This window comes from Danio rerio, chromosome 17 (genome assembly GCF_049306965.1).
Source record: "Danio rerio strain Tuebingen ecotype United States chromosome 17, GRCz12tu, whole genome shotgun sequence".
NCBI classification, from domain to species: Eukaryota; Metazoa; Chordata; class Actinopteri; order Cypriniformes; family Danionidae; genus Danio; species Danio rerio.
Genome location: NC_133192.1, coordinates 26,493,276 through 26,513,835, shown reverse-complemented (window position 1 = coordinate 26,513,835; position 20,560 = coordinate 26,493,276). Strand labels below are relative to the sequence as shown.

General features: G+C 35.9%; 1 protein-coding gene across 15 annotated transcripts in view; it reads right to left on the bottom strand.

Moving 5' to 3' along the window:
- dlgap2a (discs, large (Drosophila) homolog-associated protein 2a) overlaps window positions 1-20,560 on the bottom strand; it is a 249,913-nt gene that overhangs the window by 58,403 nt on the left and 170,950 nt on the right. For all 15 annotated transcript variants that reach the window (XM_073928550.1, XM_073928553.1, XM_073928556.1 and 12 more), the window contains one exon: window positions 15,461-16,611. In XM_073928550.1, the coding sequence (XP_073784651.1) occupies window positions 15,461-16,611 (1,151 nt within the window). The remainder of the gene's footprint in view (window positions 1-15,460; window positions 16,612-20,560) is intronic.

The following is a 20,560-nucleotide window of genomic DNA, read 5'->3' as shown; positions in this document are numbered from 1 at the left end:
TCCTCCAGAATGGCTGGGCCGAACAAAGATTTTGGTATATATTTTTATACCAAGTTTTATTTTTGGACAAGCAAGTGACAAAGAAAGTCAGACTGTTTCTTTGCTATTAATATTATCTTATAAAATGATAGAAAAACAATAAAAACCAAACTAACTTTCCATCAACCCCTCTATCTGAATTTCTAGACAAGCTATATGTAATAATTTGGTGACACATTAGCTTTGATTATTATTGTACATCCCTAATCCTACCCAATACTTAAACCCAACTACAACCCTACTAACTAGTAATAAGCAGATTATTAGTAGTTTATTGCACTAAAATTCTAGGTTAATGGTTTGCTAATAGTGAGATACACCTTAAACCAAAGTGTGACCAATAATTTGTTATATAAAAAAACACTTCATGCTATTTCACTTAATCAGTTTTTATTGTATTAAGTTTGTACTTTGTGAACTTAAAAAATCTTAAAATCCTTAAAATTTGAATTCTAAAACAATAAAATGAAATAATTTAATTCAGAGAAGCACTGCATAATAACTCTTACGCCCTGTTCAAATTTACTACCCTTTTGTTATGTTTAGGATGAAAACATGTATTCAATTAAACTGCTGTAAAAATGCGTCAGATAATTTTTTTTTTCACATTTATGTTTGCATAAATCTGCTTATCAACCTAAGTCCTGATAGTACTAGACTGTTTAGAAAATTACAGGATTGAACTTTTTAATTGTTAAATTCACAAATGATGTCACTGATTTGGTGAAAAAAAAACACACAAAATGAGGTATTTCTTATATAAAAAGTAATTGTGGACTGGACTTTTTTTTTTACTTTTATCACAGTCTTGGACAAGCGAGCGATTAGTAACAACATTGGCTTTGATGCGATATTAGATTTTCATTTTGCCCCATTGACTTTTTGTTTACTCCATATAGTTCTGAGAGCTGAGATGCATATTTTGTTTTCCTCAGACGCATCAAGGAAAGTGTGTAAAGGTCACTTTCACACACTCACAGACACACATACACACACTTTAATTTGTTGTTATACGCCATATAAAATCCATAAGCTAAGCTTTTTTTTTTCTCAATCTAAAGGGTTAATGGTGCCAAATGATGATCAACAGTAAAAATTACAAATGGAAAACTATGGAATGGAAAACCACCAACAATGAAGATTATAAGTTGTCATGGTTTTGTAATAAAAAAATGTGGCCATAATGAAAGTCAATGGGGCAAAAACAGCCACCAAGAGTAAATAAGGAAGAAAAAAGAAAACTAATCAAAAAACAATCCATCAAGGGCAATGTGTGTGTCACATGTCCAAGACTGGATAAAAGGTTTTATATTGAAAATACATCATTTTGTGTGTTTTTTTCACCAAATCAGTGACATCAGTTTTGAATTTGTCTATTAAAGAGTTATAATCCTGCAATTGTCTAAACAATTTAGCAGTTTTGATCAGGACTGAGGTTGAGTAACAGATTTATCTCAAAAGAAATTGAAAAAATATATATCTGATGCATTTTTATAGCAGTTTAACTTAATGGATGTTTTTATCCCGAACATAAAAATTATTTATTTATTTATTTAAAGCATTTTCTCAAAATATGTGTCAAAATAAGATTCGTCACCAATAATCATTCTGCTAGCTAAAACACAGAAAAAGTTATGGCCAAATTAAGACTCAAAATCACCCTGGAGTGGATGAAAACATCCAACAGTACATAAGGGTTAATGCTGTTTGGCACTGAATCCTTTTTTAACTATCCCAGTTTATGCCATTTAAACAATTCAACATTAAATCTAATTGACATGTTTGTTTTAGAACAAGTGTCTCTGATTATCTTTGCTGAAAGACCAAGCATGATAAAGCTCATTTAGGGGACAAATAGTGACACAAATAGCATCTGCTGTCATCAACATTCCCCTACTCATCACACTCTCACACACACACACACGCACACACTCCAGCTGTGTCTGACCTCTTCAATTGTCTGACTCTCACAGTTTATTGAATTGTTGTGTGTTTGTAAGAGACGCTGTTTGGCTCTTGCTGGCTTGTAAACAGTGGTATTAATTGGTTATTAGATTCACCTTCGCTGACCTATCAGAAAATCTATTAAAATGCAATCGTCTCCTCTCGTAGCCTTTAGAGGCAGGTGAAGAATACAGAGAGAAAGAGCATAATGAGAAGGGTAAGCTGTGTGTCAGAGTGTGACGGAGTTTGTGCTTCGACAAGGCAAGACTCAGCTGGAGAGGTCTGCTCATTTAACACCATTCCCATGATCCTTTATCATTCAGATAGCGAATAGCGATGTTCACGGTGCAGTGGACTAAACCCAACAGTGTCTGTCAGCCAACCTCTGCCGAAATGTCAAAGTCATGAGGTTTGAAAACTTCATCTCTGACTTTCAGGGCTACTCTTAAGGTTGTTCACAGAAAGTTAAAAGAAAAGTTCAGCTATGCAAATGCACAATGGTTTGATGCTCTGCCTACCAATGGGACTAGAGTACACTTGCACTGTTTCCACTAGTTGAATGTAGAAAAGGTCAGGTTTTAATGAGAAGTTTCACGGTTTCACATGATTTGTGTCTGCCAATGAACATGCAGTAAAACTTTTCTTTCATTTTTGCCTTGTTTCTAGTCCTCATATCAAAAAATTCTTCAATCATTAAAAGCATTTTGTTGACAAGTAAAAAAATATTATCTTATCTTCAGAAATGAAGTGAGTTTGGTGACGTTGTGGTGCAGTAGATAGTACTATCGCCTTACAGCAAGAAGGTCACTGGTTAGAGTCTCGGCTGGGTCAGTTGGCATTTCTGTGTGGAGTTTGGATGTTATCCCTGTGTTTGCATGGGTGTCTACCAGGTGCTCTGGTTTCCCCTACAAGTCCAAACACATGTGGTTCAGGTGAATTGGGTAGGCTAAATTGTCTGTAGTTTATGTGTGTGAATAAGAGTGTGTGGACGTTTCTCAGTGATGGGTTGTGACTGGAAGGGCATCCCCTGCGTAAAAACTTGCTGGATAAGTTGGTGGTTCATTCCACTGTGGCAACCCCTGATTAATAAAGGGACTAAGCTGAATAATAAATTAATGAATGAATGAATGAAGCGAGTTTTTCCTTAAAACAAGCAAAATAATCTGCCAATGGGGTAATGTTGTTTTTGCTTTGAAATGGTATGATTTTGCTTAGCCCATTGGCAGATTATTAAATTTGTCATATTATTTATGAAAACAAGACAATAGTTTTACATATCTGCAGGTTTTTTTAAATGCTTCTTGATTTACAATTTTTTTGGTAGTTGGACTAGAAACAAGTAAAAAAGCTTTTTTTGCAGTATACTTTACCACATTAATTAGGATTGATGTAAACACATTCCTATTCAGGTTGCTAAATTTTCACATCACCTTGCAACTTCTTTAACCCATGACCTTTTGATAATAACACTATTTTATTATCTAGCTTTAATTTTCTACATCATCATTCAGAATTCCAGAGATGGGTTGCAGCTGGAAGGGCATCCGCTGCGTAAAACATATGCTTAATAAGTTGGCGGTTTATTCTGCTGTGGTGACCCCAGATTAATAAAGGGACCAAGTCAAAAAGAAAATGAATGAATGAATCGTTCAGAATTTTTGGTAACACTTTAGAATAAATATCTGTTATAACTAGTTAATAGACCACTAATAAGCTGTTAGTTAATGGGTTATAAATGACTTGTTAAACAATAGTTAATAGTTTGTTAATTATTTATAACTGTGCCGATAGATAACTTACAAGCTGTAAGTTAACAATTTATAAATGACTTGTTAACTGTATTTTAATGATTTATAACTACACCTAATAAATTAGTATTCAATCATGAACAAGCTGTTAGTAAATTACTTACTAAAGACTTGTTAAGTATTAGTTATTAGCTTATATATGTTATTGGGACGTTATTCTAGTTGCAACTATTCATTATTTATTAACTGTTCGTAAATGAGGAATATAACATAACAATAACATTACTAACATATATACGCTAATAACTAACACTTAACCAATATATTAACTCTTACTTTACAGATCAGTTGTTAGTTTGTTAAGCATCTAATACCAGTTAAATTTTGTAGAACTGCAAATAGATGGAACAAGTTCAAACTACAGAACATTGATGTGATGTTCAAAATATAAAAAATTTGTTCCTTCACCTTGTTCCACTCATAGGCTTTTTTGTGTGCTCTATTTTACCAAAGAAACTCCACAGATAAAATGTTGAACATTGTGTTTAATGTATAGAAACACACACACTGAGCCATCACATGGCAGAACAGCAGTATACAACAGAATACAAACCCATGAGGTTTGGCCACTTTTTGTATTAAACATGAAAACAAAATAAGTAAATTAATTTTTTATTAGAAAAATTCTACAAATGTTTCACTGGTATTAGTGGATGCTTAACAAACTATGAACAACTGATCTGTAAAGTAAGAGTTAATATATTGGTTAATTGTTAGTTATTAGCTATATGTTATTGGGACGTTATTTTAAAGTTGCAACTATTCCTCATTTACTAAGTTAATAAATGAAGAATAATTGAAACTTTATAATAACGTCCCAATAACATATATAAGCTAATAACTAATACTTAACAAGTCTTTAGTAAGTAATTTACTAACAGCTTGTTCATGATCTAATACTAATTTACTAGGTATAAACAGTTATTTACAGTTATAAATAATTAACAAATTATTAACTATCGTTTAAGAAGTCATTTATAACCCACTAACTAACAATTTATTAATGCTCTACTAACAGGTTATAACAGATAGTTGTTCTAAAGTGTTACCGAATTTTTACATCATCCTTTAGAAATCATTTTAGGACCGATACATGGGAGAAAAGCCTCGGTAAAATTTGATTTTGTTCTATCAATTCCATCAATTAATTCGACTCAAAGTAATGCATAGATTGCACTACTCAAAATCTAAATTACACAAACATTTTTCCTACAATTTCCCCTTCATGTGCAAATGTAAGTCTGCTGAAGGTCCTAAACATGTTCGAAACTTCATGATTTCTGGTGTGACACATTTACATGATTTTCTAATATGAATAGTTTTGTCTTTAAACCTGACAGAAATTGCTATATTTGGGTTCTTTCGTTCTCTGCTGGATTATAATGTGTCCATACAAAGCACCATAATGTATGGAATGATTATTGCTAAGAGTGTCATTCTAAAACTGTTTAAATCAGATTCTATTCCTCAATTTAAGACATGGTTAACTTATCTCACTCAAATATTGCACATGGAAAAAGCCCATTTTGGAGTTATTGATAACCTTGCTAAGTTTTACAATATATAGCAACCGTTTCTTGATAACGTTTTTTGATTTCTTGACCCACTACCCCTATTGACTGCCTCTTCGTATTTTCGTTGAAACAATTTATATGCCCTAATTGTTTTTAATAATAATAAATTTAATATTTTAATTTTTAAATATTTTTTTCTTTGTTTTAATTATTATTATCATTATTTTCTTTGTATTATCAAGCTTATTCCTTGTATTTTGTACTGTTGCTTTGTTGTTTGGTAATTACTGAAAAATGTAAAACAAATAAAAACTCAAAATAAAAAATAAAAATCATTCAATCATGACTTGTTTGCTAATTTGTTTCTATATCCGTGTTGCATACCTGTCAATATAGGAATGACCCCCCCCACCCCCCCCACCCCCAAAACAACAACAACAAAAACCTCAAACCCACCCAGAAGAACTCTCAAAATGAACCTAAACTCCTCAATCTGTTCATTCAGAGCAGATTAATTGTATATAAGCCTAGTTGAAACCGTTACAAATATGGAAACTAAATTAGCTTCAAATAATAGGACAGATATCAAACAGTAGAAAATGAAAAGTAAAATAAAAGGTTTAGCCTATTAAAGTCAATGGCCAATAGGAAAGTTAAATCAAGTCCTAAATTCTCATTCACTTTTATTCACTGTATTTAAATGTTGATTAAAGCTGCTATACTTGTTTAGGGAAGAGCAGAGGAGTAGACAGATGAGACACTTTAAGAATCACAGATCTATAATGAAAGCATTCAATAACATTCATATGCTTATTTAAGACAAAATTATTTGTGTTTAAAATAAAACTTTTCAGGATGGAAATGTTTACATATTATTAAGTCTATATGTCTGTTTAAAAACACATCCAAATCCAAACGTGTGCACTTTCTCTCCTCTTCAAATTGCATGTACAGGAGCTGATCTGGGAACAGTGTTTCTTTATCACCATGAAGCGCGTTCATCAGTCAATGTTGTTACATGAATTAGCTAATTCAGAGGTTGCATAAGGGCGATGGTGGACGCATAGCTTTAATAAAAATAAATGAATGCGGCCATTTTAATATAAATTTTAATATGCTTTCAAGCCAAAATTAAGAGAAAGCCTAATTCTCTTGAACAGCTCTTGCAATTATATCAGATTTCAGATCGAATCTTTGATGCTACTTTCACTTTTCACAGAAAAATTAAAAATTTGCGAGAAATACAGGAAAATACCTAAATGCGATAGAATGGTAAAATCCCAGCAAAAACGGGAGGGTTGACAAGTATGGTGTTGACACATTTTGTAAAAAAAAATTATAAGTTTGAATATTTTTTTTAATAATGTAAAAATCTTTACTCTTTTGTTCAATCGAATGCATTTTTCCTGGATAAAATACATAAACCCTTACTCTGGATCTCAACCCCATTGTGTCTCCTTATTTTAAGCCTTTATATGAACTAAACAAATGAGCTTTCTCCTTAAAACAAGAGAACTTTTGATCTTGGTATAATCAATAATTAGCTAGCATGAACACAAATTTCTGATTTATTTTTTTGCATGATGTGTGAATGGGCTATTACTCTTCGGTCAGGAGGATCAGGCCTTCACCCAAAGCTGTGGGAGATCCAACTGCTGGTAACAGATATCAGCATAAAAAGTCTTTGCTGAAATGTTAAAAAAGGTCAGATCTGACAGCGAAATCAGCTGCTGCATTCAAATGGATTTTAATAATCCATTCGTAATCTGACTGTTCATAGAGAATAAAAAACCTTCATGTAAACACCTCAATAGGGAAAAATAATCCGATTAAGCTTGAAAAGAAGTGCAGATCTGTCAGTTTAAGCAGAATGATCTGCTAAATAAACAACACTTTTTTCAGCAAAAATAATCAAACTGAAACTGAAAAATAGAATGACATAAAACATTGAAAAGTTAAACCCACTTGAAACCGCTTAAAAACTTTAGAGGCAGTTTGAATGACCATAATTCTTCTACCCATCACATATCTGAGGCTTCAGCCCACAATGAAATGAACTACTGTCCTCCTCATAACGTGATCAATGATTTATGAAGGAAGTGTTGAAACCTGGAGGAAACCCTTGCCAAAAAGTCGCCTCGTAAACTATTTAGTATTGATTTTGATCCAAATCACAATCTCAGCTAATGATTCAATCCACTCAAGATGGTGAGCGCTATGATGAACACACACCAAAAATAGCTGTTTTATTGCCATTGCTTCTCAGGACACCATCAGAGTAAAGGGGCGAGCATGTCCCTCCCGGAGAGTTTGCGTCACAGCAGGCTGCATCGATAACAGCAGCCAAAAATAGCACCGGCATGATAGACGGCACAGGCTATTTTTGTTGGGGTCGAGAGAACCTATTAAACGCCTGACCCAAAGATGCATCACAGTCACTGACTGCTGGACGCTTTCTGTCCCCTTCCTGCAGGCTGAGGTTTAATCCTTTTGGACGTATTTGAAATACAAACACACTTAAGCTAATTGCTGCGGTAAGAAAGACAGATGGAAAGAGCTTGTTTTCGTCCCTCAGTAAAAGTCCACATTTGTGTGTCAGAGGCATTTGAGCTGAAATTAGAATCGAGAGTGATTACTGGCAAAAAACAATTAGCTTTTTTAAAAAAGGATGTTGAAAGTGGTTTTGCACCTCTGCTGACAGAAAAAAATGTGCCTTTTGTACAAGTTTGCTGAGCATTTTGTTCCTTGCCTGACTTATAAAGGTCAAATGAGGCTATTTATGAAGCTTGTCAGTAATTAGAGACTCAAGCCTATGCATAACAAGTTTTACCACAATCAGTGGCGCCCCCAGAAAATTTTCTTAGGGGTGGCCAGAAGAGGCCGCACCAAATCTTGGGGTGGCACACAAAAAAAAAAAAATGAATTCAGTGTAATGTTATATTTTTGTTTCTGGTAAACGAAATAATGTAGTTTTATTCATTTAATTAATTCTACTTGAAATATTGCAATTTATTCTTTGAAATAATTCAGCAAGTACATGTGCAAACCAAATAAAAATCTATGTTTAGTTTAAAAACACTTTTCATATACTGTATAAATGATTTCTTTTTTTACGTGCCTTTATTGTACATCATACGAGATATGCCATGTCTAAAATTAATGAAGATTAATGAGTTTATTATTCCCAGTGATGGGTTGCAGCTGGAAGGGCATCCGCTGTGTAAAAATGTGCTAGATAAGTTGGCGGTTCATTCTGCTGTGGTGACCCTGGATTAATAAAGGGACTAAGCCGAAAAGAAAATGAATGAAAGAATAATGAGTTTATTAATTACCCAAACAAATGAACAAACTGAACAAAAGGCATTACTATACACACTCACTATACCTAATAATATTATTTATCCATATTGCTTTTTGAACCATTTTATTAATGCAGCTTCTTCTATTGATATACTGTAGCTTAAGGTAAATATTAAATATCCATTGCTGTCTATTGAAGGTGTGTGCGTGCTGTCAAGGACGATCGGGGAGGGTAGTGGTGGTTCTAGTTTAAATGACACCCTGGGCGAACCACCCTATACACCCCCACCTCTCTTGAATTGTTAGATTTGTTATTCAATAAATATAACAATTTATTTATATTTATTCTAAATAAATACAATTAATATTAATATACAATTATTATTCTAAATAAATAACAGAAATCAGTCCTAAATATTACTGGAAAACAACAACTGGAGTGATATGCCAACATCACTTCAGAAACCTTTTGCATGAAAATTAATTATGACAATTCTAAAGAATACAAAAATGTATTATAGAATTATCTGTGGTCTTAGACCAGATCATGGCTGAGAAATCATGTTATGAAGTCTTACCTCCCTGACTCATTATCCCTCCTTTCTGCTTTAAAGGCATGCTTAGTGAAAGTAACATCATCATCATCATCATCATTATATTATATAAACTTTAAACGACTTTCAAAACTCGCTGCGTGCCGACACTTCTGCACAAAAGGCTGTTACTCCGGTTTCACGGCGCATGAGCGGTGCCTATTATGTCGGCGTGCATGCAAACAACCAACCGGCATTCACACAGGAGTGCGTGAGGCGCGCGGGAATGGTTTTCCGCGCGCATGCGTCAGTTTGCTTTCACCAGCATTGAACCAGAGGGGGAGAGCTACGTCAGTAACACCAACAATAATTTAGTGACTGCATTTTATTTATTTATTTATGTATTTATTTATTTATCTAAATATTGGGAATTTATAAGTTCATTTAAATCAATAATGTCAACCGCAAAATTATATTGGGGTGGCCAAAGGGGTGGCCACAGGGGTGGCCAGAGTTTACCGAGGGGTGGCCGTGGCCACCCCTGGCCACCCCTTGGAGGCGCCCCTGACCACAATGAGCTCATAAAGACTAATTGAATAAAGAATGACATGAGTATTACTTTTAAACTCTACATGAACACTGTGCACAGTTCTGAACAACAGACTATCAGATTATAAACATCACTGGCTTACGAGTATTAGCATAAAACTGCAATTCTCACAGATTGAATTACAGTCAATTCAGCATGAATTTGCATGATTAACAATTTGCAAAACATGCTCATTGTAAATACATGCTTCAGCCTACACTTTTGTGAAATCAAAAAAACATACTTAAATGTGTTTGCCTGCAGTTTCTAGGTAAAATGAATGCAATGCGGCAGTATGACCTTTGTTTCTTTTCACATTAATGATATTTACAGGGACATGTTATTGCCAAATAAAGGATTTTTCAAGTTGTTCTTTGTACAAAACCAAATAAATAAAACAACTTGACAGTGTCTATGATTTGAAACTAAATACATTTGCCTCTCCTGTCTCTATATGGACAAATTTACAAGTGTGGTCGGTTTGCTTGGTAGCTCTACAATACTGTTGTACTTGTGACCAAAGAGCTAAGGTTTGAGCCCAGTAAAGCATGGTTCCACAAAAGAGATAAAAGCAATGTAAAATGTAACATGTTCACACTGCATGTTTCTCTCACGATTGAACACTGGTTATGTTAACTTGGTTGAGTTACTGGGCTATGGGATCTGTATGACATGCTATGCCTTCTCGTGGTTGTGCACACGAGGGACATTATACTGAAAAGCACAATCACATGGACCCCAGGTAATGCATGTCAGATTCACAAAAATGTAGACAGCACCCTCTAGTGGATCTGTCATTTAAAATATGCAACACAACACAAGCAAGGCGATGTATTTTATGTTTTGTGTTGCAAAATGTAGTATGAGGCATGTTTTTCCAATGAGCCTGGGCTGGCTGACCAGCAGAAAGCAGACTGAGCTCACACGCTACACTTCTAACAACATATAATGGAAGTTTTGCCTGCAATGCTTTCTTGAATTCTTCTTATTTAATCCGCGATTATACGGATAATCCGCGGGTCAGGCGGGCCGGGTAATAAAAAATACATAATGAATAATTGAGGGTCGGTTCATCTAGCGGGATATGGCAGTGGACCAGCGAAAAAGCAGAATGGGCTTTGCAGAATGGGAAGATGAGACGCCCAAATTAATAGATGAAGTGCAAGAGTAGCCTAATGTTACTGTTCAAAGTTTCAGTTTGAGGAGTCATCAGAGGAAAATCTGCTATCGTTCTGGGAGAAACAAGATCACTTATTTCCACGACTGCAGCACCGTGCGAGGAGAATCTTGTTCATTCCTACAACAAGCGGTGCGAGCAAACGCTCATTCAGTGCAGCTGGCCGTGTTTTAGAGGCGAAGCGGAATCGCCCAAATTCAGGCACAGTAGATGCTATTCTGTTTTTGCAAAGTGCGAAGAAAAAGGCAAAGTAAGCATAACATAGCTGCCGTTTAGGCTGAAGTGGCATCCTTTTTGCTATTTTGTTCCTGTATCTATAAAAGCTAAAATGTCTCATTTTTACTTTCTGTATCTATTTGAAAATGAAGAAAATGTTGTCTAAAGACAAACTTTTGTTTTTTAAATAAAAGTTCATTTAAAAACATTTACAATTAACATATTGTTTTACTATCAGAGATGCGCAGATAGATAGCTCACTGAATCTGCTGTTAATATTCACGGTGACCTATCATCATGACTAAAACAAAGAATTCAATTATTAAAGTGACGATCGGGTGCGGATCGGGTGCGAATACATGTATCAGATAAAACTATATGTGGGGGCGGGTGGCGGGTGGATGATTAGTATGAAGCTGCGGATTCGGGTGTCATTTCAGCTGATCCGTGCATCTCTAGTACACAAGTACACACTGATTTTTAACAGAGATCTACCAATATGGAAATGTTTATGTATTGTATGTTGGAAAAACTTGTATGTATGGAAAAACTTTATGTATTTAGAATCCAACATTTAGACTGATAAACATAATTCCGATAAATAGAAATATAACTCTATAAAATAGAGATTTTCTGAGGCTGATTACAAAAATGAAAGGCAAAGAACACATTGATTTAAAACCTTAACTCCCGAAGCCATTGCAATGAAACATCTAAATCTTTTTTTTTCCACAAAATCTGCAATTCTGATGTACTGTGCATTTAAATGTGTGCTTATACTAACATTCACACACAAAAAAAGCAGTTTACTTTGGGTTTAACAGTAGCAGATTCCATTCAGAATAATTTTGGCCACATTCAACTCTGGTCATTCCCATTGCTGACACAAATTACACATAAGACAAAGGCTTAATTTTCTACAAAGACTCAAAGGGGCGGGAATGAGCTCCCAACAAGCTTCCAATACATAAAATGTAATACCGATTTAGGTTCTCTGGAGTTTTTTTCACCCTAAGGAATCACCCAGATCCATCCATTCATTAATTATCTGAACGGGGCCATCAGCCTCACTGCTTGTGCTGTGCTCTTGCATAAGTCCAGAACTGGTGGAGGCTGCTGTGTCAGCAGATGTTTACCAAGGGTGTTTTTTCATTATACCTGCTGATCTAACTGCTTGAGTCACACATCTGCAACACTAACTAGTTCTGACAGACCAGCATATGTTGTGTATATGATGCTGGCCCATTCTGAGATGTTGGTCTCTCCAATATCTCAGAATCATTTTTTCAAAACGCTTTTCTTGTGTAGTCTTCATTTCAGGGCCTGGTGTGGTTCAGGCATGGAGGTTCTGTATGGGAATTATAATAAAGAATTTGTATTCCTTGTAATGGTCAATTTCTGCAAACAAGAATTCATATCGGTGACCATGCCCATAACGCATGATAAATGCTTAGTTTTAATGTTATTGGTATTAGATAATAAGAAAATAAATTATGGATTAAATCTGAACTTTTATTATATGGCTCTCTTAACCCTACAGCTGAAAGCAATGTATTTATAAAACTGAAATGAATGAACCCTTTTCTGAGGAAGAATATGTCATTATCTTAATTTAAAGTGCATGAGGCTGAAACCATGGTCATATTCTAATATAAGATAAATTAGTTAAAGCAATATAACTGTCTTCTTTAAAGTAGGTACTGTACTGTTAAAAAGCTATTAGACATGTTCTAAAACACAATAATGATCCCGAACAATTTCCAGATATATTCGCATAGTAGCTGTACTCTACTATGACATATAGATGATTAATTTCAGAAATGCTGACCTGTGGCAATCCAGAATCCATTTGTACATGTAGGATAAACAGGTATGATTGTACATATGAATTACAAACAGCAAGAAGCTATTTCCAGAGGTCTGACAGCACTCTACACAAATAATCCCAATGCAGTGTTATGCATTTGGAAATCACACATTTGCACAGAAAGATCAATGTTAATCAATATGAGTCACTGTTTGCAATAATTCTGTACATAAACAACAAACAGACTGGTCTATTCAGAGTGACAAGACTGATAAATCTGCCTCTCTATTTAGCATATTAGCACTTCACAACATCGCAAACACCTCAATCAGGCTATATTCTCCATCAGCGGAAACACTAATATATTTCAGGCTATGTAACAACCATTTCAGCGGACTAATACTTCTGACTCTTTTGGGAGCTTTCTGACTACTAAACAACTATTTACTTGCACCAATAACACATGGATCAGAAAACAGCCACACAAAGGTTTGCTTTGAAAATGAATAGAATGACTTATCTAGACTCCTTATATACAGGCGAACATCCAACTTTTTTAATCCTAGAGCCCTTAAAATGCTACATGATTCTTACATGTCGTTCATCAGAACTTGGAATACCAAAATGTGTATTCAGTAGAAATATAAAAATGCACATGAAGATTTTAAAGGGGTGGTCCACTACGATATCATATTTTAAACTTTAGTTGATGTGTAATGTAGCTGTGTGAACGCAGAAAATGTCTCTGAATGTAATATGCTCAAAGCAAAGGGTGACATTGGCTTTTACAGAGTTAGCTTAGCAAAGCCTACAGCAAACAAAGTTTAGGGACTACAAAAAAAATACATCCGGGCTAGTGAGATTACACTTCTGGTTAGGAGCATTCACCACGCACATACACACCGCGCAGCGAAGGGGCATGGCCAGAAGTGCTGTAATTTAAAGCTAAAATGCCATCCAAATGCTGCTCTTTCCACAGAGCGTGTTCAGTTTCGGTATTTGGGCTTCTAAAGGACACGACACAAAAAGAGATGTGCTTACAGTTTAATTTTAATTATGTTCCAGAGAATTATAAAAAATATATAGCTAGCATTTGACAAAGGACAGCTTCCAGAATCTCTCACAGTACTGGATTCGATTAAAACTCCTCCAACAGATGAAGCTGTAGATTGTAAACCACAACCTGTAAGTGTTTTTATTTGTTAAAATTGATTAATTACATGCACGGTTTCTAGAGTTGACGGTAAGTTGTAGCGCGGATGTAAACAAGACTGTAAACAACGGGAAATGCTGTTTGGCTACAAATTCATATTTATTCATCAAACTGCTGTAAACACCAAAAATTTTCACCAGTGCTGCATTGTTTCTCTATGCGGCTAATTTCCCTGCATTCTACATCTCAAATAACAAACTCACAAAAGATGAAAAGATTAATGTGAACGTTTCATATTACTTACACATACTTATAACCCATATATATGTTAGACCGCTTGTCAGATTTTGTTTTAGAGAGCAGGCATGAGGTGTAGCTGCGTGCTTTCCATTTTCAGCCTGATTCAGGCAAACTGATACTTCTGTTTACACAGCATAAAAGCATGTGCTTGTCGGGATGTGATGTGGAGCCAATCCACAAATCTTAGCACATAATGTTAGCTGACCAATCAGAGCCTCTTGAGGACGGGCCTTTTGGAGGAACTAGGAAATATGACGTAGTTTTTGTTTATGTTAGCGTAGTAGCTACAGTATATGTGTAGCTGTAAATAATCAAAGTGAGATATGAAAAAATAATGGGATTTTCTACAAGTGAAGCATGAGCATACATCGCTTTGCATCTTATAAAAACACAACCAAGCCTTAAAAATATACGCTGAGCCACCCCTTTAAAATTCACAAAATACATCCATCATACTTTTATAATGAAACCATATTTATCCATGCTTTTCTAGATTTTGAAGAAATATTCTTTTATTATTTTTTCATCCTACACGTCTAGTTCCAAACCTGTTTAAGTTTTCTGTTTAAAACAACAGAATTAAGTTATACTTATTATTATTATAAAGCATTCTGGAAACTGATATCAAGACTTTTTTCGGTCACACTTTATTTTGATGGTCTGTTTGTTGAATTTAAGTTACATTGCAATTAATTCTCATCAAATTATTAGTAGACTGTTGGGCTAGCGTTATGGTTAATGTAAGTTGACATGTACTTGCAAAGTTTCTTATAGTCAGTTGAATGTCTGTTGAAGGAGCAGTATCATCAGATAATAAGTAGACAGTCTACTAATACTCAAACGGACCATCAAAATAAAGTGTTACCTTTTTTCATTCTATGGATGTCAATTTTTACTAGTTTTTAAAAAAAAATATCTTCTTTTGTGTTAATCATAAAAATAAAACTCATAAAGGTTTGAAACCACTTGTGGGTGATTAAATGCTATCAATGCATCTCCTTAAGTCATCTCTTAAAGGCCTCTGAGGCCCCCTAGCTGAAAAGCACATCAGCAGTCGCATCTTCATGAATGAGATCTCACCTGTAAAAAATGACAAGGCCTCATGGAGGACTTCAGATCTTGAGGCATGGTCGGTTTCTCCAGGTTAAGGGAAGATTTACGGTAGGCTTCTTTAGCTTGGCTGACAGTCAGAGTCGACCAGGAGCTGCGCTTCATGAATTTGCCCTCGGGGGCCATAGCGATGCTCTCGCATGCTGAACATTTCACGTCATTGTTGCTCTTTGAGGTCTTTAGTGAAAGGTCACCGAAGTGCCCGTGGCCCATATCCGGGTAACAGTGAGTGATATGATCTCCGTGGTGCCGACTCATGATGCTGGGAGTCCGGTAGGTGCTGTCACTGTCCAGGTTGTCGTCAGAGCTCCACCAGCCTGCTATCCCTGAGCGTTGCTTGGAGTCTGACTTGCGTTCCTTGCTCTTACTTCGTTTGCTGTGTTTGTGGCTCCCATGGTCATGGCCGTGATGATGGTGGTGATGGTGGTGGTGTCCGCTGTCTGAGCGAGAGTCTCCCTTGGTGCCGTTCATCTTGGAAGAGCCTTCAAGAGAGTGCGATTTGGTGAAGAGCTTCTGGACAGAGTGCACCAGGTGGCGAATGCGCCCGGGACTCTCGTTGCGCTGCTCGCTGTTGGTGGTGGTGGCAGACGTGCGCTGGTACTGCAGCGTGTGGAAACCATCCCTATGAATCGGTAGCTGCTTCTCGAACTGGTCAAGGAGGTTCGCAGGAATACGGTTCATCTTCCCGGATCCGCCACCCCCGCTAACAATGCTAACCCCTCCTCCGCCACCTCCTCCACCATGAGAAGTGGAGCCGTCGTCCCGCAAGCTGTCCTGATGTGAACTGTAGTGCATTCTAGGAAAGGTGCTGCTGGAGACGTGGTCAGATGCCATAGAAACTGGCATCACCATGCACTCCGAGTGGATGGAGCTGCGGGGTGAGCAGCGGTGTGGGTCCAAAGGGCAACTCTCGGTGGGACTGAGCAGGTAGGGAGAGCGGGAGTCTGGGCCGACATGCTGCAAGTGATCGAGGGACTGATCGCAGTCTGGCAGCCCACAGGTGTGTCCTGATGTGAAGGTGAGCTGAGGACGACCACTTGATAAACCTTTCATATTCCTGGGAGGGGAGGGGTAGCTGTCTTCATCGAAGTACGGCGGTGGAGACCATGAATCTAGCTGATCTATGAAAGACAAAGACAGAGAACAAAAAATAGAGGACGAGTGAGCTTGATTGATTTTACCCTGGCATTCTGCATCAGTTTAGACCTTACATGTAGGAAACTAATAGGGATGTTCGTTAAACACTGTGGAGAGGTATAAACAAGCTCAATTTACAAAATCTCTGCCACTTTTAGGAATACAGGTGAGCTTTTTAGCTGCACAGTCATGGAAAACAAGACACTTTAATTCATGAATGGAATGAAATAATGTTGTCCACACAATAGCACGTCCCACAGCCCTTTTGCCGATCCTCCCCATCTGGTCCTGCCAGACCTTACGAGGACAGAGTTGCAAGCCTTGCCATTTATCCAATGCAAAGTAAAATAATAGCCTATCATTTTGGAACCGCTGGGCCATCCGTCAAAGCCGGATCCAGAGAGAGAGGGAGCACTTCGAGGTGCTTCAGCGGTTGTCCTTGAGAGACATTGCTCAGAGATTAAAACCACATTCACTGTGATCTTTCATCACAGCCGCATATGGGCAGCCTGCCGCTAACTTCATCAGAGCCTCAGAGATCGTGTTTTTCACATCCAGCCATTTGCCCTTTCTGACACAACTATTTCATGCTGCTGGATCACATGTCATTTCACACAGGTGACTAATGGGAATTTTCATGTCGTTAAAAAAAAACAAAAAAAAACATGGTAACGAATATTAATACAAAAGTCATTTTTCAATCACTGCAGGGAAACTACAGAACGTGTCAAGTTTAATGAGTTTTTAGTGTCAAAAGTGAAAGCTGGTTAAACCTCAACCGATTTAATCTCAGCTGAGATATTATTAACAATTTTAAACTTGTCTCTTTCTTGTCAAAATGAAAGCACATCTTTTGAAAAATATTCACACTCTGTGTCCAAAAACCTCATTAGTCAACTCGGGTAACAAATTCATACAAGCAAATGTCTGCAAACAGTATCACAATAGTGTGTTGTTAAAACTACACCTCTTTAAAGCATGAGCCTTTTCTGAAAATTTCATATTATATGTACTAGACCACGCACACGAGAAAAATAAGCAAGCTGTATAATACTGTATATCTCTCATTCTACACCTTTTAGTTCATTAGGGGATAAAATGCTGTTTCGAAGAGTGTGCATGAGTCCTGAGTGATGAATGAAAACTCATATAATAAAGCCAAATAACAGAGAACATAAATAGAGCAGCAGACTTGAGATAGTATGTTTGTTGGTCAGGGTATATTCTGGCAAACCGTTTCCCAATCACGCTTTGCAATCGGCAAAGCAGAACGGAGCACACACCGTTTACCAATTCAGGATGGATAACTCGCAAAGCAAAACTTTCCTGCGTGCTTTCTTAACATATCGCTATCAATCCGCATTGAAAGCAAGAGAATATAAACGTAAGAGGCGGGGCAAGGGTTTACGTTTTTCAAATTAAAATGTTTAAACGTATATGTAGGTACATCCGAATAAATAAATTGTGGGAATAATTGGGGAATTATTCGGTAATTGTGATATGGGAAGTCAGAAACGTATTGTTTTTGAGTATGTGGCATATGAAAAAGATAAACTTTGGTTAAATCATAGCTCTAAATTGATAAATAGGAAAAGTTCAAGTCATTGAGATCGTTGAAGTATATTTAAAAGTTAAAAAATAATTAATTAATATAGTATCATATATTTATTTATGTAGTTATTTATTTTCTTATAAATATAGACGCACACCGGCCACTTTATTAGGTACACCTTATTACATAGGTGTCAGTTAATTCTTTGAGGATAGGAGCTCTGCAGTTTTGCTCCAACCCTAATCAAACACAGCTGATCCAAATAATCAAGGTGATCAAGATTCTATTAAACACTTCGATTTACAATTACGATTACGAGTTGTGTTTGATCAGGGTTGGAACTAAACTGTGGAGAGCTGCTACCCTCTAAGCATTTACTTTGACACCTATGTCTTACTAGTCTTCAAAACTGCCTTAATCTTTCGTGGCATAGATTAAACAAGGTACTGGAAATATTCCTTAGTGAATTTGATCCATATTGACATGATAGTTGCTGCAGATTTTGTCGGCTGCACATCCATGCCAATCTCCCGTTCCACCACATATATAAATTTACTTTTTTTTTTTTCTTTGTAACTGCATGTGAGCATTATTATATTTAAGATGTCTCAAACAGATATTCAATTTACAAGCCAGAATTTTAGCAATAATCACTTTAAACTCAATTTAGCCACAAGACCACTTATTGTGGATTGCTGCACTTGTAGGCTTGTTTTTCATTCTTAAAGTCTCTAAAATTGAAGTGAGGACCGTTCTGAATTACATCTCGACATGGTCAATGTGATTACATTTAAAATAAAATTTAATCAAGCTTACAGCTTAATTTTACATTATAATTTCCCATTTATTACATTCCAGCATGTTTGTGTTTTAGTGTCATCCTAAATGATGAGACTTAAATAGCTTAAGTTTCCTAAAAGCTTTATATATATATATATATATATATATATATATATATATATATATATATATATATATATATATATATATATATATATATATATATGCGTTTATGTGTATATATGCGTTTATGTGTATATATGTTTGTGTCTGTGTTCATTCATTCATTAATTTTCTTTTCGGCTTAGTCCCTTTATTAATCTGGGGACACCACAGCAGAATGAACCGCCAACGTATCCATCACTGGGAAACATCCATACACATTCATTCACACACAAATACTAAGAATTTAGCCAACCCAATTCAGCTGTACCACATGTTTGTGGACTTATGGGGGAAACCGGAGCACCCAGGGCAGAGAAATCCAAGCGAACACATGGAGAACATGCAAACTCCACACAGAAACACCAACTGACCCAGCCAGGACTCAAACCAGCGACCTTTTTGCTGTGAGGCGAACATGCTACCCACTGTGCCACCGTGCAGCCCATGTTTGTGTTCCAATTGATTAATATGACTTAACATAAAGTTACTAATAACTTATTATCTTCATTATAAATCTGTGATAGTTGAACAATATATATTTACCAGGCAAAAAAATGGATTTGTACTGAATAAAACACTTTTCTTAGTGCATTTATAAATAGTTATAAATAGTTTTATTCTAAACACCAGTACATAAAGTGGAATGATCCACCTTTAAACTAAATGAGCAGCTTATTAAATATGTTAATCTAACTACCCAAAGCATTTGACCGAAAAGAAAAACTTTGACCAATGGAAAAAACTATTGCCACGCCCCTACTGGAAAAAAACCTAACCAATGAAAAAACGATTACCACGCTCCCTCCTCCCTGATTTGATACCTCTCAGTCCCTTTCAAATTTCACACTTTTATTACATTATGCCTAAATTCAGTCATTCAGTTCAATAATATTTATTGTTAATACCTTTATAAGCTATTACATTTATATCTATCCCTATTAACATTTGTGCATAATAGCCTACATAAATTTAAATATTTCATTAATTCCTTCTTACTTGTTTATGTACAAAAATGTCCTGCAAAATCAAGCACCATGTCTAGCACTTAGTCTTTTTGTCCGCATTTTTCTCTCTTTTTAAAATATATTTTCATGACAAAACAGTAACAGGGAGAGTTATAACTCTTACATGTGAAATAAGAAAATGCAGGGGTAAAAACAACAAAGAAAGAAAACAAACAACAACAAAAAATGTGGTATTAATAGGTTTGCATGAATCAAGTTTTGAACATCATCAATATATAAAAAGGCGAAAATGCGATTAAAGTGTATCCTTAAAAAGATTGTCACAATGCATTAAAAAATAGCACCGGTTTTCTTAAGCAACTATTACTCAAAAGTTATGTTTTCAAAAGAAGACGACAATTTTGAGGAGAAACGTGTCGCATTTGCACATTTAACAGCTTAATTCAACCCAAAATCTGTTAGTGACACCGC